Source organism: Sturnus vulgaris, chromosome Z (assembly GCF_052056855.1).
Source record: "Sturnus vulgaris isolate bStuVul1 chromosome Z, bStuVul1.hap1, whole genome shotgun sequence".
Classification (NCBI taxonomy): Eukaryota; Metazoa; Chordata; class Aves; order Passeriformes; family Sturnidae; genus Sturnus; species Sturnus vulgaris.
The window spans coordinates 53,958,492-53,983,231 of NC_142283.1; the positions used below are offsets into that span (position 1 = coordinate 53,958,492).

The following is a 24,740-nucleotide window of genomic DNA, read 5'->3' on the forward strand; positions in this document are numbered from 1 at the left end:
AAGTTTTGTTGATTGTACTAAAATCTCTCCTGTCTCTAGCCAGCTTCACCCTTCAGTCATTTCATGTCATCATTTCCTCTATTTCCACAAGAATGAAAGAGTAAACATGCATAGTCTAAAATATAAAGGAAAATAATCTAATGAAATTTGTGTATTTACAGAACAATTAAATAGGATTATTTTAGCTGATTTTGCTTTGTCTACCTCTCATGTTTTGGTCACGATTTGGCCTTTTTAGATCTTTGTGTCAGAGTGAGTCTTTTGACTGCTTTGAAAGGACTGTGGTTGAGTATTACTGCAGTAACTGTACTAACCCTAGTAGAGATTTTTATTCCAGTGACTCCAAATATTCATTTCTTGGAAGCTAATGGCATTTAAACTAGCTGTGAGTGAACAGCAGGCTCCAAAGCAGCCTGTTGGTCCCCAAGTCAAGCTCAGCTGATAAGCCATTCCCTTTACATCTAACAGCTGGTAATGGATGACATAAATCAGATGCTAAGATAACAATTTAAACATTAGTGACCCCAGCAAGGCTTCCTCCACTGTAAATTTATACTGTCTTTTGGTATGTAGAAAGCATTTTGTAAATCTTTTCTGTTCTGAATGATTTAAGCTGTTTCAGTGCTATATTTTGGCCTATATTAATGCTGTCATTTGTGTCATCCCACAGTCTTACATAATCCTCTTCAAAGAGAAATGGTTAAATGCCTCTTAGTTCCATCTTCATTTGAATTTAAAATTCTATTATCAGTATCAGCATCATTACCATTATAATTATTATTAACCATCTTTATCTTCATCTTCATCTTCATCTTTATTATTGTAATGCACATGGTTTGCACCTGGACTGGTTCCAGCTTTTTCCAAGGCACTGTAGGAAATTATATTATCTCCATTTGTTAATTTATTTATGTTAGCAGATACAAACCTCGGTGTGTATGTTTTGGCAAGTAATTGGTAATGCTCAGCACTCTCCTTTTACCACTCAAAAGTCCATGCATTTCCATTACTTTCTGCAGGGCTGAAGTCAACAGGATAGACACTTTTTCTCTAAAATTAGTATTTGTTTTCTGATTAAGTCAAATAAGCTAGTACAGTTCAGTGGAAAATTCAGACTGCAAAAAAACCCATGTATGTTACACATACGAATTAATTATCCCAAGTTTAGTTGATACATTACAGCAGCAACCTTTGAGCTTTGATATCCTGATATTGCTCTGCTACCTTGAAAGCAAAGCATTGCTTGCTCCAAGTCAGAGAATTTTCATGCACACGTAGGTGTGTTAAATTATTGCAGAGCTGAATTTTCAGTAAACAGGCATGCTTAGAAGTTAAGTTGATGCTAAAATGCTTTCTGAATTGTTTTTTTTTGTTTTCTCCCCCCCCTTTTTTTTAATAAAATGAACACCAAGATTACCAGGATTTGCTGTCATTCTGTGTATGGGGAGGATATTTGATTTGAACAGGGCACTGTGAAATGCTGCTTAGAAAGTGTGAGAAGCAAAAGAGATGTTGGAAAATGTACACTAGAACCCTAAAGTGAGAAGTGAAGCTAAGTAAGTGAGATGCAGGAGTACAAAGAATTAACTGCAAATTAATTGGAGGCAAGACTGAGTAAAATGTTGCAATACATTAATGTTTAGAAGGATGAAAAGGCGGGTTGTTTGTCTTCTAATGGCTGGGGATTAAAGGAGTTGTCCTTCTGCATCTAGAGAAAATATTTCACACGTATTTAAAGCTGTATTTTGACCTTCAAACATAACTTCATTTTGGGAACGTGTGACTAGGAAGAATACGTGCCAAAATAAATACAAGCTGAGCAAGTACAGTCTCTTTAAAAATCTTAAAAATTTCAAGCTGAAAAAACATTTCCTTACCATTTATTTCTTTCTTTTTTTTCTCTTCAGTTTGAGACATGTTGTTGCTCCTGTGAAAGTGGAAATACTAAACTAAATTAATGTTATCCTAAGGTAGAAACCTTCTAACTGGTTTCTACATTAGCTTTCCAAAGGTAAAAATAGATACAATTGTTCTAGCAGCATCAAGATTACTTAAGTTTTGGTTCCTACATAGTTTTGCTGGGAAGTCTTTAAAATTATGACACTTATTTTTACCTCATTAGACTGACAGGTAATTTTTTGAAGGTCCTATAAATGTGGCTATTAGGCACAAAGAGTGGGCTAATGATCTGTATAAACACCTGCCAGGCAGAGGGTGCAGCATAGCTTCTGGCCCTGACAAAGAGGAAAGGTCAGAACAGAGTTTCCTGTATTTTCCCTCAGCTGGAGACACAGTAGAATCTGTACAGCCATTTTTGGATGGTGAAAGAGCCATTAGCAACCTACTTGTTTTGATTTGTTCCCTACTCTTTTTTTTGATGGTGCTGGTCCCAGATACTATGGCAGTATTCCTTTGTCCAGCTCTTTTGAGAAACTGACACCTTGGCAAAATTGAACTATGATAGCTCAAAATGCTTTCATGGCATTAACTGGTGTTCAGATTTACCACTTCCCTGGTGTTTTTCTAGTATTGATATGTGCTGGTTATAGCCATATAGATATTTTAAAATACCAGAAAATGATATTCAGTATTTCCTTCCCAATATGCACTGAGAAATTACAATCTGAGTTGAGGTGTGGAGGGGTGAGCTTTTCAAAGTTTTAGAAACAGCAGAGGCAGGACTAACAGAGACCACCTGCATCCTTAAGGGCAGTTGTCCATTCTTGAATTTTCATATTTAACACAAGCTTGGTGCAGAAAGCTTGAGTTTTATGCTTAGTTTGCTTTGGATTGCTGTAAGAATTCAAATTTTCAAATATTCAAATAAGAATTCAAATTTTCAAATTTTCTTATATTTAGAATTTTAGACTTTAGAATTACTTTTTAGAGAGACTCCCGAGGAGGCTTCCTAAAAGTGCTGAACTAGATTCCTTCCAAAAATGACTGATTAGAAAAGGACATAAACCCATCATATAGGAAAAAAAACCTAATATTGAGGCTATTTACTGCATTATGCATGCAAAATATCAGTGCAACTTCTTTACTTTCAGGCACTGCCAGGCAGACTTACTGGAGCATTGAAGGAGAGAAGTAGAATGACACTTTCCATAAACTAGCAGCCAGCAATGATAGCAGCAAGCTACCAACCTCAGTGCATCTTGTTAGCCCCACAATATCACACAGGTACTTTCCTCTTCTGCTTTTAATTATTTCTGATTAGTTCTTGAATGCTCCTCGGCCTCTGCCTTCCTATCACTGCAGTCACTTACATTCGGGTTACTATTGTCAAAATGTCTCCTGGGAAAGCATAAACACATTCCAGTATACAAACAGAAGGCTGAAGGGTAGTGGATAAAGTCAGTGTTTGGCATGCTACCTTCTGCAATGGTTAAATGCATCCTAAGCTGGCTCCCAAGCTATTTGTTTCCTATTGATGCACAAAAAGCCAAGCAAACAGTGCAAAACCTCAGGCTCTTCCTTTAATCCTTTTTTCTTTTGGGGCAACTGGGCTCTTCCCTCAGTAGAAGGACAGGAAGTTGTACAGTGCTTACATGCACCTGTAAATATTAGTTTTTCCTCCTTTCTTGTTTAGTTCTTCCCCATCTCTCACACTGCTTATGAGACCTCCAGCGTTCACATCACATATGTCTTGTCTGTATATACAGAGTCCTTGTCTAATAAAAAGGGGGCCATATTATGTAGTCACTTTTCAGATAGGGTTATACTTTAATTATTAGCATAAACTGGATTTTTTTTTTTTGTGAAAAGTGAAAAGATCATACTTTGAAATTAACTATCATGCTAAGTAAACTAATAACTATATAGATTTCATAAGCATAGAGCCTAGAGACTTAATCAACAGGGCCAGCACAAGAGAAATTGCTTTTCATGTTTTGATTAAGTCTATTTGAATCCAGACAATAAAAGTGCAATATATATTGAGGGAAGAATCCAATAGAATTCCATTGATTTTGCATCATATATTGTATTAAAAAATACAAAATGTGAAATAAAAAATAGAGCTGCAATAATCTTGAGATCTCCATGGAATTTACAAAAAAAAACCCCAAAAAACAAAAACCAAACAAAACCCACCAGAACCAAACAAAACCCAAAACAAAATAAAAACCCAAACAAACAAACAAAAAAACCAAAACCCCAAACTAAACCCAAACCCCAAAACAGACCCCCCAAAAAACCCAAACCCCAAAATAAAACCAAAAAAACCCCCAATCCCAAAACAAAAACCCTAAAGTAATTATAAAGGAAGAACTATTTATGAGAACTTGTAAAAAGAAAACATTCTAGTATTAAAACCAAAATGCCTTATATTTATTAGAAAGTACATATTACAATTAATATATTCTTTTATAATATTTTTTTTCTAGAATCCTATTCTTTCAACTATTGAAACTGCATAAACAAGTAAACAAATTTATTCTGAAGGCATCCTCCTGGCTCTTTGGGTTTGTAGACAGAGAATTACATATAATCACATGTGAGTATTTGAGAAGTTGAAGAGAGTCTAATTGGCTATGAATATACATGACAGAATTCTCTCTACTGCTGATTCTTTTAACATTCTCTACAGAAAAAATGGGTTGAAGAATATTAAATTTGTGAAGTTATGCTTAGAATTCCAGAAATGCCAGAATCAAACTTTAATTTTAAACTTAGAGCTGCCTCAGTAGTTCATCTATTATGCCAAAATCTTTACATACAAAAGGGACACCCAACACCCCATCATTTACAATCACCATAGCATCTTTGCTGTCTGCATCAAAGGCAACATGCAATGCCTGCATCCTACTACTAGGGGTAACACAGCAAAATGGCACCATGTTTCAAAAAAGAAGGATAGCAAGCAGAAATAGGAAAAAAACTTGTAACATAATGAATTTTGGTATTTTATTTTCTTCTTTTACTATCCTTGAACTTAACACCTTCTAAAAAATGGTCTCTCAAAATGCCCAGCTGCTAATAATACTATATTTCTTCTTGTCTGCTTTTTGGCCTTGTTTTAAGGACATATTCTCTCCTTCCTCCTACAGGCCTCTTCATTCTGATTTGCAGAAACAAATACCTTCATGTTGCTTTTTCTCCCCTTCCTAGGATTTTGCTCACAAATATGCAAAGGGTAACAGCAAGTATGGGGAATTAGAGCCTCATGGCTCTGTTAGTCTCTGTTCAAGGGCAAAAGAGAGATTTTAGGGCCTTGGAATGAGTGGTTAAGGGATCAGGAACAGAGGTAGTGCTTGATCTCCTCTCTCCTGAAGATCACACACCGATATTTGGTTCTAAGCATAGTGTCACTGGCAAAATTGTGGGTTCTTTGATCATGGGTTGGTTTATGTGACACCAGGCCTGCTGGCAGTAGATGGGGTACACTGGTAAAAAAGGACGAAGAGAAACTTGCACAGGAGCCAAGAGGACTCGGTGAGAAAGTCTAGGGGAAAGGGATAAAACCAGGCCTGCCAGAAACAAGCCTGGGGACAGCAGGACACTGAGGGGTGGTATGATACCAAGGTCGCTTGTGCAGCCGTCTCAGTAGAGGTAAGGGATGGAGACCATGCAACAGCAAAGACATGAGGGCTATTGATGCATTAGAAACCACAGATGTGCCTGAGAATGGTGACATAAGCAGTAGAGCTTCTCTCCCTGAAAAGGTGGCAGGATCAGTATCCCAAATGAGCTGCTTCTACACCAATGCACACAGCATGGCCAGGAAATGGAGGAGCTGGAAGCCACTGTGCAGCAGGAATACTATGATATAGTCATAGTATCAACATCACAGAGTCATGGTGGGATGATTCAGGCAACTGGAATGCTGCAACAGAAGGCTATGAACTCTACAGAAGGGATAAGCAAGGAAAGAGAGGTGGTGAGGTAGCCTCTGTGCTAGGGAGTGTTTTGATTATCTAGAGCTTAATAATTGTAATTATGGTGTTGAATTATGGGTAAGAATCAGGGGGAAGGCCAACAGAGCAGATATCTGTGGATATACACATTTAGAGAGCTAGGAAATTGCAGCTTGGCAATTCCTTTCAGGCCTGGATTTCTCCTGTCTCTCAGGTCCATTCCCAGGCTGACAAGCTGACTACAGCTTCAGTTAAGGGAGGCAGTCTCCCAGAGTGATAACTTGGTGAAAAACAGAAGGGAATTCATAATAAAGATTAACACCTGGTGTCTTTCCCGTGGGATATCCAGACATGCTGTCCCAGGGGATGTTTGTCCCAATCGTCCAATGAGCTACTGTCCTGTCCTAGCTGCACATAACACACTTTAAATACGGGATGTCTGTACAATAAAGTTGGCCTTTTTTCCCCAAAAGAGGTCCGTGTGTGTTGCTGTCCTTTCTCTCTTTGCAGCGCAGTAACCACAGATATCCTGGTGGGTTTCTGCTACAGACCACACAACCAAGATGAAGAGGCAGATGAAATATTCAGCAGCTGGGAGAAGTCTCAAAAGCATTAGATCTTGTACTTGTGAGGGACTTCAACTTACCAGATGTCTGCTGGAATACAATAGCCCAGGAGGTTTCTGGAGTGTGTGGCAGATAATATCCTGACACAGCTGGTGAGTGAGCAATGTATGGAAGGCATTTGCTAAAACTGTTGTTTGTGAACAGAGAAGGACTAGTGAGTGATGTGATGGCTGGCTGTCTTGGGCATAGCAATCATGAGATGACAGTTTTCTTCTCAGAAAGAAAATAATGGATGTCAGCAAAACTGCTGCTTGGAATTCTGGAGGGCAGACTTTGGCCTGTTTAGGACACTGACTGACAGAAAACCTTGGGAGGCAGTCCTGAAATGCAAAGATGTCCAGGAAGGCTTGATATTCTTCAAGAAGGAATAAAGACACAGGAGCAGGCTGTCCCCATGTGCCAAAAGACAAGGTGCCAGGGAAGACCAGCCTGGCTGAACAAGGAGCTTTAGCTGGAACTCAAGAAGAAAAGAGGAGAGTTTAAGCCTTTTTTAAAGAAGGGGCATGCAACTCAGGTGGACTACAAACATACCATGGAATTATATAGGGAGAAAATTAAAAGGGCCAAAGCCCAACTAAAACTTGATCTGACTACTGTCATAAAAGACAATGAAAAATGTTTCTATAATATATTCTCAACAAAGGCAAGCTAAGGAGAACCTGCATCCTTGATTGGAAGGTGGGAGAAAAATAGTGACAAAGGATGAGAAAAAGGCTGAGGTACTCGATGGCACCTTTGTCTCAGTCTTTAACGGCAGGACAAGGTGTTCTGGGGTTACCTGGCCACCTCAGCTGGAAAACAGGAATGTGGACCAGAATAAAGCTCACACAATCCAAGGGGAAACAGTCACTGCCTTGCTACACCACTTAGACACACAGGTCTATGAGGCCAGATGGGATACAACCAGAGGTACTAAGGGTGCTGGTGGAAGTGTTTGCTGAGCCATTTCCCATGATTTATTGGCAAAACTGTCTACCCAGGAGGGTCCCAGCTGACTGGATTTTGACAAATGTTACTCCCATCTATAAGAAGAGCTGGAAAGAGGACCTAGGGAGCTACAGACCAGTCAGCCTTGGTGCTACGGAAGGTCATGGGATAGACAGAAGTTTTGTTTGGATATTAGGAAAAGTCTCTTCACAGAAAGAGTAGCAGACATAGGAACAGGTTGCCCAGGGAAGCGGTGGAGTTACTAACTCTGGAGGTATTTAGAAGGTGTGTAAATGTGGAACTTGGGGACAAGTTTAATGGTGAACTTGACGATAAAATTTAATGGTTGGACTTTATGCTCTTAGAGGTCTTTTCCAAACCAGATGATTCTGTGATTCCATGCTGTTTCTATGTTGTTGCTTTACTTGAATGAAAGGCTTAAGAGCAAACACTGTGAAGAATGGGTAGTCAAAAAGCTAAATGATTTTGGCCTTCATAAGGGGCAGTGAATCCCTCCTGGGGCAACTAATCTTCTTGTGATCTTCATGGGCAGCCAAGACCCTAGCTTCTGCTTTTGGCAGACACTGTATTCTCACTTTGGCAACAAATATGTTCGTGGGTATTGAGCTGAAAATACCTACCCTTCCACCACAACCCCTTTCCATTGCCTGGACAAGATCTGCACTCATTTTGACTAAATTCCTTCCATTCTTTCCATAGTGAGACTATGAACATACACCTTTTTGGACTGCATGCCAAATTGCTTCTTGTGTCTCTGCGGCCACCAAACACAACTTACAGATTGTACTCTCACAATGGACACAGAGATAATAACAGTGTCATGAAATTCCTGGGTTTAAATTGTACTGTATGAACTTGTGTAATAATTGTACATATATCAGAGAAGTAAAATATTCTTACCATGATGCAGAATATGAGGATCTAAGCTTTTTGATCTGTTGCTTCAGTGTGTGATCCTGGAAAAATCTTCACACTTCTTCATGTTTCTGTTCTCCTGTCTTCAAAAACTGTCTTTGTACTCCTTTGGATGATATAATTGTATTTGAATAGACACTGAATTTGGCAGTAAGCAACTTGCACAATCTAGATCTTACTGTTCCCCCTACACCTTGCCAAAAATAAAAGATAAAACATGCTACAGTTACTTGAAATAACTTCTAATTTGTGATACATCCACTTAATCAGGGTCATTTAAAAATGCATTAATCTGAAACCTTACATGAAATTCTGTATAAGGGATATCTAAATTCAGAAAATATACTCTTGACTTTTCTTTAGAGTGATGTAAAGTAAGAGTGCACTTTTATCACATATATTGTATTTAGATTCTTGTGAAATGTGGTCCAAATACTGAAGTGCAATAGGATTTTTGTGATTCACAAAAAAATTATGAAAATACGTTAGTCATCATGACAGTGACAGTTACTTGGTGCTTAAAAGCACCAATATACAATAACTATAAGGCTTGAGACAAGATTTAGTGTTCACAGAGAATGCTGGGACAGCTCACAGAATGGGCAATGGGCAGATTCAGGGGCTGCAGGAAAGACAGGCTGGGAAGGTGAGGAGGGGACATCACCTTCTATGTGAGAGAGCAGTCAGGTCCCTGCCCTGGGCAGGCTTCCTGCCTTAGGATGGGTGATGAGGTGGCTGGGTCCTTGTCCTAGGTTAGGACAAATTTGGGAGGAAACCTCTGAATGAGGTTCCTCTGGAAAAAAAGGAAAAAAATTTGGAGAGAAGTGGAAAAAAAAAGAAAACTGTTTATTCAACAGGCAACACACCTCCCAGCGCAACAATGAACAATATCAAACAGCAAAACCTCTCGCTGTTCCGAGGAGATGGCAGATTTAGAAGAGTTCTTTCCGTGGCTGCCCGGCTCACTCAGGCTGCTCTCAGTCCCTCCTGTGCTGGGGAATGCCCAGGCCCAGGCCAGGCCTGGTGGGACACAGGTGTGAGCTCCCGGTGCTCTGCTGGGTTTTCAGTCCAGAGCAGGTTCAAACAGTTCCAGGAAAACAGAAAAAGGGGGAATAAAAAACCAACAACAATCCAGGGGGCTTCTCTGCCTCAGCTAGCCAGAAAACTCACCAAGAGCAAAGGAGAGCTCTCTCTCACTGTCCACCACAGACAACACAGTCCGAGTGCAGGAATGTGGGGAAGCCCGTGCAGTCTCTGATAACAAACTCTGCACTTTTTCTTCCCCCCCCCTTCACTCCTGAACCAGTCTTAAAGTTGCAGAATTTAATATTCAACACCAACGGAACAGACGATTTGGGGATATAGGCATCATACAGTCACCCCAAGACAATCCTGATGGCTGAGATTTCTAGGCAAATCTTAACGTGAGGAGAGGTGTTTATGAAGGGTTAGGAAAACTGACTCTGACGAGGGATATGGGGAAAAAAAGAAAGCTTTCTGTAGGTTCATTGTTGGGAAAAAAGAAGGGAAAATGTGGGCTCATTGCTGAATAGTCAGGGATTAAGAAGTAAGGGACATGGGAAAGGCCAAGTAGTCAATACCTTCTTCACCTCAGTCTTGAGAGATAAAGCTATTCCAGTTCACTAAGACCATGGAGGAAGATTGGGGCCAGGAATACTTATCCTTGGTGGAGGAGGAGCAGGTTACAGAACATTTAAATAGACTGGATATTCACGCACCCGCAGGACCCGACAGGTTGTACTGAGAGGGTACAGTGAGTGCTGAGGGAATTGGCCCTTGTCCTTCTGAGACCACTCTCGATTATCTTTGAAATGTCACTGCAACTGGAAGAGGTTCCTGAGGACTGGAAAAAAGCAAATGCCATCCCCATCTTCAAGAAAGGCACAAAGGAGGATTCAGAAAACTTCAGTAGACTTATCATCCTCACCTCAATCCCAGGCTCAAAGGGTTATGGTGACTTGCACACACACCAGCTGGTGTGGAGTGGTCACTACTGGTATGCTACAGGGATTGAGACTGAGTCCACTATCATTTTACAATTTCATTAAGGGCCTAGGAGTGGTGGGACAAGAGTGTAACCTTAGAAAATTTGCAGATGATTCAAAACTGAGATGAGCATTGCTATTCAGATAGATCTGGACAGGGTGGAGAAATGGGTCAACAAAAACATCAGGGAAAAATGCAAAGTCCTGCACTTGGAGGGAAAGAAGCCTCCACACCACCACAGACTGAGGACTGGCCAGCTGGAAAGCAGCTTTGACTAAAAAACTTCTGGAGGGCCTGGAGGATGAGTAGACCATGAGCCAGCAACATGCATTTACAGCAGATATTAGTGTTTATCTTATTTTTTTTTCCTCTTCAGTCAGAGTTGGGATTGAAAGCATGAGAGACAAAGATTTGTGCTTGGACTCAGTTGTTTATTAATTCTTATCTATAGTACAGTGAGTGCTACAGCACTTCTAGCTAACAAGCTAAAAGCAAAAAAATGGAGCTGTATCTCGCTCACTACAAGTCCAATTAAAAGGCAAACAGTCCAATTAAAAGCTAACACCTACATTATTTTTACTTTTGACCCAATGATCGAACACCTGTGACCCACAGTGCAGCACTTTCTATCCAATTTAAAAAGTACTACTGAAAAACAAGAAGGAACAAGAAGGAAGAAAAAAACCTCTGCTCCAAAACTTCCATCTTGCCCCATACCCATTGCTATATTCTAAAACCCCAAATTCCAAACCCTTCACCATGTGATATTACAATTCTACCCAAACTACACACTAGTGTACACTCAATTTTGGAAGCCTTCTCCAAGGCCTCAAGTGGAAAGCAGTGTTCCTCTGAGGATCAGTGCCTGACAGCACAGAAAGTTCAAAACCCCCAGGTTTCAGAGTTCCAACAAGCCAACACAGGCCAACAGCCTCTTTTTCTGCATCAGGAAGAGTGTTGCCAGCAGCCAAGGAGATTTCATCCTCACTCTCTGCTCAGCCCCAATGAGAGACACCTGGAATGCTGTGCACAGTCCTGAGTTCTTCATCAAAAGTGATACATGAATATATAGTGAGTCCAGGAAAGGTCACAATGATAAAGAGATTGAAGCATCTCTCACTGAATAAAAGGCTGAGAGAGCTGTGCATGGAGAAATCTCAGGGAGATCTTATGTAAATATCTGGTAAGCAGAATAAAGACAAAGCCAGGCTCCAGTGGTCCCCAGTGACAGCAGAAATAGCAAAAATCAAAATACACAAAATTGCTTTCAAAAATAAGAGAAACGGTTTTTTACTGTGAGGGTGACTGATTGAAGACTTAATGAAGGTGGCTGTAAACAAGCTGTTCAGAGAAGTTGTGTAAGTCTCCATCCCTAGGAATATTCAAACTTAGTTGGACACACAGCCCTAAGCAACCTGCTGTGGCTGACCTGTTCTGGGCAGGGGTAGGACTGTGTGTGCTCCAGAGGTGCCAACCAGCTTTGACACTTGTACAGTTCTGGAGCTAGAACCTCAGTTAGACCCAATGGTAGCACAGCATAGTCACAGGAACAAAGACTGGACACACTGTGCTACTGTCAATATGCTCTCAACAAGAAAGAGCAGGATCTGAATTTGTATTTAGAAAGTACTAGGGCACTTGGAGCAGATCTGTAGTCTCTTGTTCTATATATGTATCACATGGGTTAAGAAAACAAGACAGCACCTGAGGAAAAAAAAAAGAGGGTTTAGCCGGAAGAGGGATGAAAACCAAGATTTGTTTCTGCTTCTAATGGCAGTGCCCCTTTTTTGACTATTCACTTTTTGCTTTGAGTCTTGGCCTTTGTCCTTCGTAGTTGCTGTTGCATGGCACATGACGTCCAGGGCTCCCCTGTGTTGACTTATCTGCTGTGCTGCCATGTCATGCTCCTGCCTGGCAATCCCATGACCAGCAGCCTGGTGAGGAAGCTCTGCACTCACAATATGCCCCTGCTTACCCTGGCCCACAGCTACCCATAAGATGGTCCTGCACAGCCCAGGGCAGCTTGCTGAGGAAGTTCATGTGATGCTCTTAGCAAGGAAGGAATTCACGCCCATATTCTTCAAAGAACTAGAACTTGTTTCATCCCTTGAGTGAGGTGCCAAGGTTATGGAGCAGCTTGCTGGAAGCAGCTGCACCTGCCCTGATTATCCAGCTCTCACAAACAGTACTTCTACTCTTCCTGCCTCCTGCTGCTTTAAAGAAGCATAAGGCTTGTTGTGGTTGCCCAAGTCCCCCATCAGCCTCCTGGGGCAGGCCTTTCGGACACTTGCAGCCCATGGTGCTTGACCACCGTTGCTGGGACAGACCTGTCTGCCTCCATTTCACAGCCCTACAGCCACCACCCATGCACACAGACAGCCTTGATCCATGTTAAGAGCAGCTGCCAGGAGTAGTACAGACTCTGAAAATGAGATGAAGAACCCCAAAGAGCTGCAGTCAAGTAAATGGGACTCTGCCTATGTGGAATGGGACACACACTTTTTGAGTCTTTTTACATGATTTTACTTTTAGATGCTACCAAAAAGAAAAAAATTAAATCCCAAAATAGCAACAGATTTTAAGTGTTAGTATGTAACAGGCTTTGATTTTGACAGATTTGATTGTACACATTAGGAAAGAAATGAAAATATACATAAGAAGCTTGAATAAATGTTTGCTCCAGGCTCACTGCAATGGGTAAAAAACTGTAGTGCAAAACTGTAGATATTTATACTAAAAGAAGGCTATAATGCCCTTGACTGTATACCACAACCCCCACTGCATACTTGTTTTTCATAACACTGTATGTGTTTGGCTCACTGACTCAACATACAAAGCCTTATATACAAAGGCTGTTGTTTACAGATGCCAAGCCTACTAGAAGACCCTAGATTGGTCTAGTCTAGCCCAGCCAGTGATGAAGTATCCCCATTTGACTTCAGCAAAGAAGCCAAATCTATGTAAATAAGTGGATGATTTGGTTTATAATTGTATGCTGAATTTAAATTAAGATATACTAGGCATATGTTCTTCCGGGTGGATATTTGTATTAGAGAAGGTCTTTACTAGATTCTTAAACTTCCTCTGCAATATCACCCACTCATGGAGTAGGCAGTAGAGTTCTCACAAACAGTACTGTGTGCTACATTCATTTACTACTTCAGGTGTCTCAAAGTTGTTTTTCTGGAAAGGACAATGCTTACATGTCTTCACAGGAGTGATGATGTCCAGCCATACTGTGATGAAGGCAAGGACTTGCACTAACTCTGCTAGACATCAGTGTGCAGAAGGTGACAATTTATCCTTTGTCACTGTCCAGAGTGGATTGATTTAATCAGAAAAGATCAAGAGGATCATTCTATCCACGCATCCAAAGACTCTTTTGTCATTGGCTTTGAGCATAAAGAAGAAATTTTAAAGCCTCATCTACGGCCAGCCAGACATCCAAACACTTCTCCGGTGTCTGTACAAACACTGCTGCATAGACCCAGCAATGTCTGACATTGCCACACCTACAAGTCATCAATTTGGCACCATTCCCTAACATTAAATATTTCGAGCAAAATTACTTTTGCAGTAGCTGTTTAAATGAATATCCCAACTCCAGCTAAACAATTAAAGACTCTGAATGCTATAATCAACGGAATTTCTTTCAGGATTAGGGCTGAAAATTTTTGCAATTTTCTGAAAAGAAATACAGATTCTCAGTGGCTCTACAATCTCAGATTTTGCATTGCAACCAAACAATTTTCTATTTCTTTATTTCAGATACAATGTGGCATAATACATGCCTACTAAATGTATTTTATATTTGTAGTATCAGATACTGGAGAGCCACAAATGTCATCCTGGGTTATTTTTACTCATTTTAAAGGTAAAGGTGCTCTAGGAACATATCTCAATATAATTTAAAAAATAATGACTGACACTTCTGTGTATGATACTCGTTTATTAAAAACACAGTCCAGCCAAACTCTAAGCAACTTTAAATCACATGAGCACAGAATCATTAGGTTGGAAACAATTTCTAAGATCATCAAGTCCAACCTTTGACCCATCACCACCTTGCATCCATAGCACTTAGTGCCATATCCAGTAATTTCTTGAAATCCTCCAGGAATTGTGACTTCACCAACTGCCTGGGCAACCCATTCCAATGCTTAACAACCCTTGCAGTGAAGAAAGTCCTCCTGAACCTCCCCTTGCACAGCTTCAGGCCATTTCCTCTTGTGCAGTCACTTGTTGCCTGGAAGAAGAGGCCAAACCCCACCTGGCTGCAGCCTCCTTTCAAGCAATTGTAGAGATCAGGTCTCCCTTGAACCTCCTTTTCTCCAATCCAAACACTTCCAACTCCATCAGCCACTCCTTACAGGACTTGTGCTCCAGACCTTTCCCCAGCTCCGCTGCCCTTCTCCAGACATGCTCCAGCACTTCAATGTCCTTCTTGGACTGAGGAGCCCAGAACTTGAGATGTGGCCTCACCACCTTCGAGTACAGGGGGACAATCCCGCCCTGCTCCTGCTGGCCATACTATTGCTGGAACAGGCCAGGATGCCATTGGCCTTCTTGGCCACCTGGGCACTGCTGGCTCATGTTCAGCTGCTGTCACCAGCACCCCCAGGTCCTTTTCCTGAGGGCAGCTTTGCGGCCACTCTGCCCCAGCCTGTGGCACTACCTGGGGTTGTTGTGACCCAAGGGCAGGATCTGGAAATCTTGGCCCATGATACTGCCTGTCCAGATCCCTCTGAAAAATCTTCCCACTCTTCCACCCAACTTTGTGCTGTTTACAAACCTATCAAGGGTTGACTTGACACCCTCATACAGATCATTGATGAAGATACTATACAGAACTGATTCTAGTAGACCTGGGGCTACTTGTGGCTGGCTACCAGCTGGATGTAACTTCATCCACCATCACTCTCTGGGCCTGGCCACCCAGCCAGATTTTAACCCAGTGAACAGTGTACTTGTCCCAGACATGGGCTCCCAGCTTTTACAGAAAAATGCCATGTGCAACAATACTGAAGGCTTTGCTGAAGTTCAGGTAGACAATATCCACAGCTCTTCCGTCATCCATCAGACAGGTCACCTGGTCATAAAAGGAGACCAGGTTGACCAAGTAGGACCTGCCTTTCCTAAATCCCTCCGGGCTGGGCCTGATCCCGTGGTTGCCCTGTATGTGCTGAGTGATGACAATCAAGATAATCTATTACATAACCCTCCACAGCACTGAGGTCAGATTGACCAGCCTGTAGTTCCCCAGATCCTCCTTCTGGCCCTTTTTGTGGATGAGCATCACATTGGCAAGCCTCCAGGTCTGAGACCTTCCCAGTTAGCAAGGACTAATGGTGGAGATATTCTTGGTGAGCGCTTCTGCCAGCTCCCTCAGTACTCCTGAATGAATCCCATCCAATCCCATAGACTCCTGATTATCCGAATGGCTCAGTACTTCATCATGAATGGCAGATTTATTCTGCTCCCTGTACCCCAGCTCACGGGGCTGGTTGCCCTGAGGATAAGAGTCTTACTGTTAAAGACTGAGGCAAAGAAGACATTAAGGACCTCAGCCTTTTCCTCATCCTTGATGACAATATTCTCCTCCATGCCCAATAAAGGATGGAGATTTTCTTGGCCTTTCTTTTGTTGAGGTATTTATATAACCACTTCTTATTATCTTTCACAGCAGTGGCCAGATTGAGTTCTAGTTGAGCTTTTGCCTTTCTAATTTTCTCTCTACGTGTGCCAATGACATCTTTTACTCCTCCTGAGTTACCTACTTATTCTTCCAAAGGTCATAAACCCTCCCTTTGTACCTCTAAGTTCCTAATTATACTGAAAAAACTGCTTAACATGTCAAGCTTATGAATTATCCATGGATGTGGTACTACAGTATTTTAGTTCATACTAGAGCTCATACACTGTCAAGGCAAATCTGACATAGTCAGTTATCGTGCTTTGATTCCCTTCATAATTCTATCTTGGTATATACAAACTTCATATAGCTTTTCAAAACACTTTCCAATGTAGCCAATGAAAGGTGCATTCCACAAGTTCACATAACATGTTTCATTTGCTAATGCAGATGCAAGAGCCTCAACTCAGTGATCAAGCTGCACCCACTTAAGTGTATAGCAAGCACAGAGATAGGAGCAGAAAGCTCTCAGCATGTACAGCTTATGCCATACCCTGTAGTTCTTTTCATACACATCAAAGACTAGGTGTCACCAGTTCTACATGTGCTCTTTATGATCAGCCTTTATGATCAGTTTTTGCAGTCTTACCCCTTCCTCATTCCTGGAAATGATGGTATTGTCCATGACTTGTGTCTCAGAATTATCAACACGGGGCCACAGAGGAACCTACAGGGAATCCAGGAAAGTGCACTTCTTGTAAAACTGTGGACAGAGAGCTCACAGTACAAGGAAGACATCAAATTGATGGTCTACAAGTGATGTCTCATCAGCTACTAATGAGAGGACCAGCAGTCAGGAAAAAATATCATTTAAGAAAATAAAGTATTTTCTATATGGAAAAGGTACCAACTTATCCTCACCAGAACCCAAGACTTGCAGAGCAGCATGACAGTTTAACAGAGTGCCTAGGCAACCCTAAAGTGTATGCACACCTGAGTCTCCTGCCCAATAAAGCAGAGAGGCCATCTGTTCCCATCCCTAAGGTCAAACATGCAGACTGCACAGGCAGTTGAATCAGCAGAGGAAAAAAGAGTCTCAGTTTCTCAACTATCTGGTACAGACTGATAGAGAAATCCTGGTATACCTGAATGATTAACAAGGGAGATGACTGTCCCCTTTACTCTGCCCTTGTGAGACTCCACCTGAAGTACTGCATCCAGCTCTGGAATCCTTGGTGCAGGAAAGACATGGATCTGTTGGAGCAGGTTCAGAGGAGGGCCACAAGGCTTAGGGCTGGAGCACCTCTGCTATAAGGAAAGGCTGAGAGATTTGATGTTGAACAGCCTGGAGAAGAAAAGGCTCTTGGGAAATCTTATCATTCTCTTAGTACTCATAAAGGGGACTTACAGGAAAAATTAACACAGACCTTTTAGCAGGGCACGTAGCAATAGCACAGGGGTAAGGACTGTAAGTGTAAGAAGGGTATACAGACTAGATATTTGGAAGAAATACTTTACAATGAGGGGGCAAACACTGCCAAAGGTTTTCCAGAGAGCTGGTGGATGCCCCTGGAACCACTCAAGGTCATGTTGGATACAGATCTGAGCAACCTGATCTAACAGGAGATATCTCTGCTCACTGCAGGATGTTTGGATGACCTTTAAAAGTTCCTTCTAACCCAAAATATTTTTGTGACATCCTGTGACACTACAGGATGCTAACTGAAGAAGAAAAGTCAACATAAAAACCCCATATACTGTTCATGCAAACTGCAAGGGACTGACCCTATGGACGAAGACAACTTTACTTAACCCTATACAAATCTCAAAATATTAGTAGGCATTTACAGAACATGTAGCACATATAGCTGGAGTAAAGGTATGCAGATCACCAAGAAAGAGGGGACGTTCACTCCATAAGGGGGTGTTGGGGGTTAGGCTTCTTTTCCTTTGTCCTTTTTACCTGTAGAATTTTTCCCATAAATTACTAGGAAACACTAACTACTGGGTGCTTAAGAAAATGAAAAAATGGCCAAGCTCAGGGGGAAGGAGGGGATCTGGTTGCACTTCTCTCATCTGGGGAGTTTCTCTCCGAGGGACAGAGATACTGTGAGAATTGGACAGGTAAAGGATGGGGGCTGGAGCAGCTGCTAGCTCTCTCATTCTTGGCTTCAGAGGAGGGTGGTTGGAGGTGCCATGTGGGGAAGGGAATTCACCAGAGCCCAGCCCAGAGGTGCTTCTGCCATGGGATGAGCCTCTGCCTGTGAGAGCAGCCACTGAACTGGGACCTTATTATCACCCACCTCACATCTGCTCGTGTGCCCGGGATCCTGAGCTCACCCCTCCCTGCCCTGCTCAGAGCCAGGCTGCCGCTGTCCTGTCCCCGCTGCTTCTTCCGCAACTGCTCCGAGCTTTCAGTGCACTGAGCCCCGCACCCCCTGCCTGCCCACACATCCTGCTGTCCCAGCTTGGTGCTCCTCAGAGCCCTGCAGGGGCACCGGGACCGACACTGCCCCAGGGTTTATGAACCAAGGCCTCTCTCCCATCCCTTCCCACCTGGGCATTGGGACCGACACTGCCCCAGGGTTTATGAACCAAGGCCTCTCTCCCATCCCTTCCCGCCTGGGCCCGGCCGCCATCACCGCGTGCTGCCCGAGCCTAGCGCACAGCGCCCCCTGCCGGCGCGGGGGAGTCACCGCCCCCGCCCTGCCCGGGCAGCAGCAGCGCCCCGTGCTGGCCGTGCCCGGAACTGCACCAAGGGCAATGGCCGCGGCACAGGAGGGTCACGGGGCTCCTGCTCGGGCTGTGGTTAATGCTGCACTTGTTGTTGTTTGTTTGCCTTATTACACACATTAGTAAAGAACTGTTACTCCTATTCTCATATCTTTGCCTGAGATCCCCTTAATTTCAAAATTATAACAATTCAGAGGGAGGAGGTTCACATTTTTCATTCCAAGGGAGGCTCCTGCCTTCCCTAGCAGACACTGGTCTTCCAAACTAAGACAGGGGGATAAGCAGAAAATACTCAAGCGAATGACTTGTTACGGCTATTAGATAATGGAAGAGTAATATTGTTGTATATCCTACCATTTACCCAAAAGGGAAGCAGTAACTAAGTAACTAACTTACTTAAGTAGAGTTGTTAGTCTTCAGTCAGTATCCAAAATAATCATGCCTGGCAAGCAATTGGACATTGCAGTCTCTAGATCTGCCTCAGATGCCTATCCTTTAACATCTGCATTTATACATACCTCCTTTGCCTTTTCCCCCCACATCATGAGCACTCTTCATAATTAAAACCACAAAAATCAATGGGACTAGACTTCCGAGAAAGCAAAATGGCTTGTTTTCTCATATAACAGCTGCCAGACAGTTGGCTTTTCTTGACAAAAGATTTTGCAAATGCAAAGCTTATACATGAGTTTAAGGGGGGACTAGAGAAGTTCTTGGAAAAGATTCTCTGATGTATATAAACAAAGATTAATCATGGAGGGCTGAGAGAATCACTGAGCTGAAAATGGCCATAGGGTGGCAAAGTAAAACAAGTAAAATGTGCTCATGCTTCTTATTGCAGTTGTCTAGGCATTAACTTACACTGTCTGGACCAGTAAGTATACTGGATTAGATGAACCCATGGCCTAAGTCAGTTTGATTGCTCTCATCCACTTTTACTTTGGTATTTTGGATTGTCTTCATACTGTTTCGTAAGACAGATAGCTACTCCACTGTGTTCTGCACAACATGGCTGACAGAAATGACTTATGGTACATTTCATATATGCTACAAATGGCAGAATGTATCTGAAAACCATTTGGAAATGCAAACAACCTATGAAATGGACTTAAAAAACCTGCAATGTTATATAAAATTACTGGTCAGGAAAATTACGACTTTATAAAAGCTATCCAAACTGTGTAAGATTCTGTATTTTGGAAAAGTTCTGAGAGATAGCAGTGTAGGTCTTTTGAACATAGAAAACTTACAGCATTACAAATCTAGTATTAAAAAAAAAAAAGTAATTAATAGGAATAGTCTTTCTTCCATTACCATTCTCAACATAAAAAACTGCAGTAGAAATTCCTGCATATGAAACTTTGATTATATTCTGATTATTCCTGATCCACATAATAAGGTACAAAATTGCTTCGATATATGCAGCATATTCTGCATCTAACTACAAAACAAGGCTTTTAGCAACATAACCACTTTTAATCAACACTGCTTTCAAATTTAAATTTGGCAGGTTGCTTAATACTGTCATTAGTTACAAAAATTCTATGAAAGGACTGAATGTTTTAGTGATTGTCTTGCAGCAAATAACTGTTGAATAAGTTCAAAAAAACTTCATCAAAAATAAAAATGAGACAAATTCTTTGGTAAAGATCAAAGTGATAAAATGTTGGAATACAAATTTGCAGAAATTTATTTTAAATCATTTGAAACAGATTCCACTAGGTCCTGACTGATCTAAGTGGGTACCTCCACAAATTAACTTCATAGATGGAAACATCAAAATATTGAAGTGATTAAATAATCTTCCTGTAACAAAAGTAGCTACTTCTCTTTGACAAAGAAATTAATCATTTCCTTATAGACTGAAATGTTGCTATAGATTCAAATATTTGAAAATATACTGGCTCAGAGAAGATGCATAGCGATATTTGTACATATATTTTAAATTTCTGCCAAGGCCTTGATTTTTTCTTTCCACACAAGACACATAAAGTCCATGATTTCAGGAAGAAAATCAACAGCCCAGTGCGTTTATCCTCCAACTTTACTGCATTCACCACAGCTCACCCTGCTAAGGTTGCCAAGCACATAACAATGCAAATGACAACTGACACAACAGAAAATATCTAGAATTAAAATACTTAAGCAACATAGATGACATGAATGTTGCTAAAGCTTTACCGTGGAATTAGGTCACATCACTCTGGCAACAATTTTCTGGTAAAACTACTCAGTACATGACACCTCTATTTGGTTGTCACCTTTTTCATATGAAATTAAAAATTGTATGAAGCACAAATCATGAAACCTTCCCATGTACAAGTAAATTAAAATACCTGTGTTTGCTAGATAGAATGAAAGATGCTTATCAAAATATCTTTTCCCTCTAATTGAATTAATTGAATGCATTTGCATATATTTTTATTAAATTAGATTGTTTATAGTTGTGTCTCATTTTCATATTTTTGAAAAGTCATGTAAGTGAGTGTGAAATCCAAAAACACCCAGATATCCAATGAGGTTATCTCAGCTGAAGTTACTAGTTTAGCATCTCATGAAAATTAGGTTCCACAGCAGAAATATCAAGACATAGTCTCAGCTCTAGAAGTGCTTAAAACAGTTTTATTAATTCAAGATTGTTCTGTTATAGACTTAAAACTCTGTCAGTCAAGATCTTGTTTGTATATACTTAGCCCTATTTCCCAGTATTTTTAATAAATAGTTTCTACAGCTTAAGACAGTTACACAGGGCTCTGAAAATCAGTGTAAATATACTAATGTAAGTGCAATTTCAATCTGTTTCTGTAGCGACGGAGCTGATTGTAGGCCATTCCACACAAATGCCAGGTGCTTTTAGCAAGAGGTATGAAAAAGATGTGACTGGTAAACCACGTGTTTGTAGAACACATGAGGTCACAGACCAGCACAGAGGTCAAGAGGGAACTCCACGGTTTACATGGATTCTATGCAAGCATTACTTGTCTACACAGACTGCTGCAACTGTGTACAAAGCTTGAAAGCTTTTCTAAACTTTTCTGGTTAGAAAAGGGCTGCAGAAGGTGATGCAAGGAGACTACTCGGAGACACAGTAGTAGCCAGTGAATGCAGGGGCACTATACATAGCGTCAAAGTCACCTTCCCCCAGGAAGAACCTCTTTACCTTGAGAGTGGCAGAACACTTGGGCACGCTGCCCACCGAGGTCCTGGAGTTCCCCTCTCTGAAGACATTCAAAACACCTGGACATGCTCCTGTGTAACCTGCTGTGGGTGACGCTGCCTTGGGCTGGACTAGATGATCTCCAGATGTCCCTTCCAACCCTGTGACTCTGTACACACCTGGAAGGAGCAGACACAGCCTGTCAGGAGAGCATCCAGTTATCACACTAAGTGGTAACCTCCCTGGAAGTGTTTAAGGAAAGACTGGACATGGTACTCAGTGCCCTGTCTAGATGACATAGTGGTGTTTGGTCATTGATTAGAATTGGCGATCTCAGGCCTTTTCTAACCGTGCTGATTCTGTGACTCGGTGTGCCAGCTGGGACAACGGCCCAACGCACGCACTCGGGCCAGAAGACCACGTGGGCTGACAGCAGCCACCGGGCACTCCGGGGCCTTGGCTCGGCCCCCTGCAGAAGTCCAGGGTCGGCAGGGCTGCTGCGAGGCTACCGGGAAGTCGGCGGGACAGGAAAGACGCCAGGCGTGGTGGCGACCGCGCTTCCCCTTCCATCGCCGCTTGTCGCGGACGACCCAATCCTCCTCCTGCTCCTCTTCCTTCCCCCCTCGAAAATGGCAGCGCGGGCCACGGGCGGTGGGGGAGCGGCCCGGCCGCCGCCATCTTGAGGCGGGAGGGACGGCGGCTGCCGAGCCCCTCCTGCCCGGCCTCCCGCCGGAAGTGGTGTCAGGTGGCCTCCGCGAGGCCACGCCCCCCCGCCGGGCCTGGCGCGGCAGCCACGCGCCCCGCACCGCGACGGGCCCGCCGTGTGAGCCCCCCCGCGCGGGCGGAGAACCGGGTGGGCGCGCGCCCCGCGCCGGGGGGCCGGGGGAGCCGCCGCGCGCCAACCGTTACCGCAGGCCCCGCCCCTTCCGGGGCGCTCGGCCGCGCCGCCGCCCCCGCCTCCCTCCGTCCGCCCGTCGGTCCCTCCCTCCCGCTCCCGCTCTCCTTTTGTGAGTTATAGCAACCGTTGCCTTGTGAGTCGAGCGCCATAGTCACCGTAGTCCTGGCGACTGTTACCCATCAACAACAGCCGCTCCGCTCCCGCTCCTGCTCCTCCTCCTCCTGCCGCTGCTCCGCACCCCCTGCCTCACCGTCACCCACCACAACAACAACAACAACAACCGCAGCCGCCGCCACCAGCAGCAGCGACAGCGGGAGCGCCGCCGCAGCCCGCCCCGGCACAGGTGAATGCGCTCGGCGGGCGCACCCCGGCCCTCCCTCCTCCTTCTCCGCGCGGCATCCGGGCCCGGGCTGCGCCCTGGGGCTGCGCCCGTGCTCGCGGGGCGGCGAGGGGACGCGGGGCTCCCCGCCGACCCCCCGCGGCCCTCCCGGGAGCGCCGTGCGGTCGGGGGGAGAGGGGCGGCGGGCATAGACGGGGGTGTCGGGCGGGGAGCGGGGCCGGCCGCCGTGCGGGCTGAGGAGGAGGAGGTGAGGCTGGGCGATGCCGGGGACGCAGGCACGCTGCGGGACCTCCAGGACAATCGCTGGGATGCGGTGCGTGTGCGTCTGAGTTGGGTCTCGTTTGTACGGGTCGGGAGATGGAGAAATCGGGGGACGCGCTGCGGCCGCAGTCGAAGGTTAATGGCTTTAAACCTGAAAAAAGCCGTAGGGTTGGGAGGAAAGATGCAGCCGGATCCTGTATGACCAAGAGCAGGGGTTGAGTTCCCCGTTTCTCTTACAGGGGCCTTGTTCTGATTTGATGTGACTACTAAATAACTAGATGTTGCAGGTTTTCGTGAACTTGCTATGTCTTTTGATGATACTCTTCGTGTTGTCGATTATCTCTACTCCCCTTTTTTGTTTTTTCTGTGTAATTTCTTCTTTTCTTCATAATTAATGTTGCGGTTTATTTTCGTGCAAGCTATGTTTTCTTTGTATTGTGAAGTGGGGTTTTGTTTATTTAATACCCCCACCAATACACACATAGAGTAGCAGGTTGGATTTTTTTATTCTTATTGCACTCCTTCTGCAGGGAATTGTTTTTCAATGATGCTTTCATACTGACAGTGTAGCATGGAACAGTGCGTGTGTAGGTCTAGTTTATTGCACAGTGAGTTACGTTCATGTGGAGAGAATCCATTTGTTTCCTTAAACTCTCCACGATGAAGGAAATTCAAGATACTGACTGCGGGTTTCAGCACTAAGCAGCAAAGAAAGGAAAAAATAGTATGAAAAAGAAGTCTATGTGATTTTCTTAATGGTGCTGCTTTTCAATAATACTTTTGTGAAAGAGGGAAGGGGCAGCTATTTACCCCTCAACGAGATGTAGTAGGACTCATGTTATTAATGAGTATGGTTTGCTTCTTATTTTCAATCCAAAATGCTTGCTTTCTTCATCCTTTTTTGATTGCTTATTAAGAGCTAAAGATTTTTGTTGTCATTGAGGTCTAATCATGCTTTTTATACTTTTAAAATTCTTTGGATGAAGTGAGTTTTTGGCATCTTTTATGGCAATTAAACATTTAACATCTTAACCTTTCCATACATACAAAGGGGAGAGTTGTGTTCTCTCCTTTGACTTGTCAAATCATGTGTTATTTTGGCAGGCTTCATTCTTTCTGAAGTGGTGACTTACTTATTTCCTAAATATTTAGTAAATTATTAGGAAAAAAAATGCTCTTGTTTTTAATCTAAACCCTACACTTAATTGTATATACATCTTTTGCATTTTTATATCCTTAGATATCCAGTGTAAGATACGGGATTTGTCTCACATTGGAACTACCAATGACTGTGACTGGGGTATTTTTTTCCAGCAGGTATTAACTACAAAATCTGCTAAGTAGTTAGTGCATTGTTTGATACTG

The 24,740-nt window shown here is 43.0% G+C and overlaps 2 protein-coding genes across 3 annotated transcripts in view; one reads left to right on the plus strand and one right to left on the minus strand.

The window, feature by feature from the left end:
* LOC148219850 (uncharacterized) overlaps nt 1-24,740 on the minus strand; it is a 63,847-nt gene that overhangs the window by 12,035 nt on the left and 27,072 nt on the right. The window contains exons 2-4 of the mRNA XM_088157018.1: nt 23,025-23,492; nt 22,386-22,878; nt 21,880-22,055 (exon numbers count right to left, since the gene is read on the minus strand). Of these exons, the coding sequence (XP_088013144.1) occupies nt 21,880-22,055; nt 22,386-22,878; nt 23,025-23,492 (1,137 nt within the window). The remainder of the gene's footprint in view (nt 1-21,879; nt 22,056-22,385; nt 22,879-23,024; nt 23,493-24,740) is intronic.
* RFX3 (regulatory factor X3) overlaps nt 22,862-24,740 on the plus strand; it is a 106,419-nt gene continuing 104,540 nt past the window's right edge. For both annotated transcript variants that reach the window (XM_088157217.1, XM_014880239.2), the window contains exon 1: nt 22,862-23,117. The gene's annotated coding sequence lies outside the window, so the exon portion shown is untranslated. The remainder of the gene's footprint in view (nt 23,118-24,740) is intronic.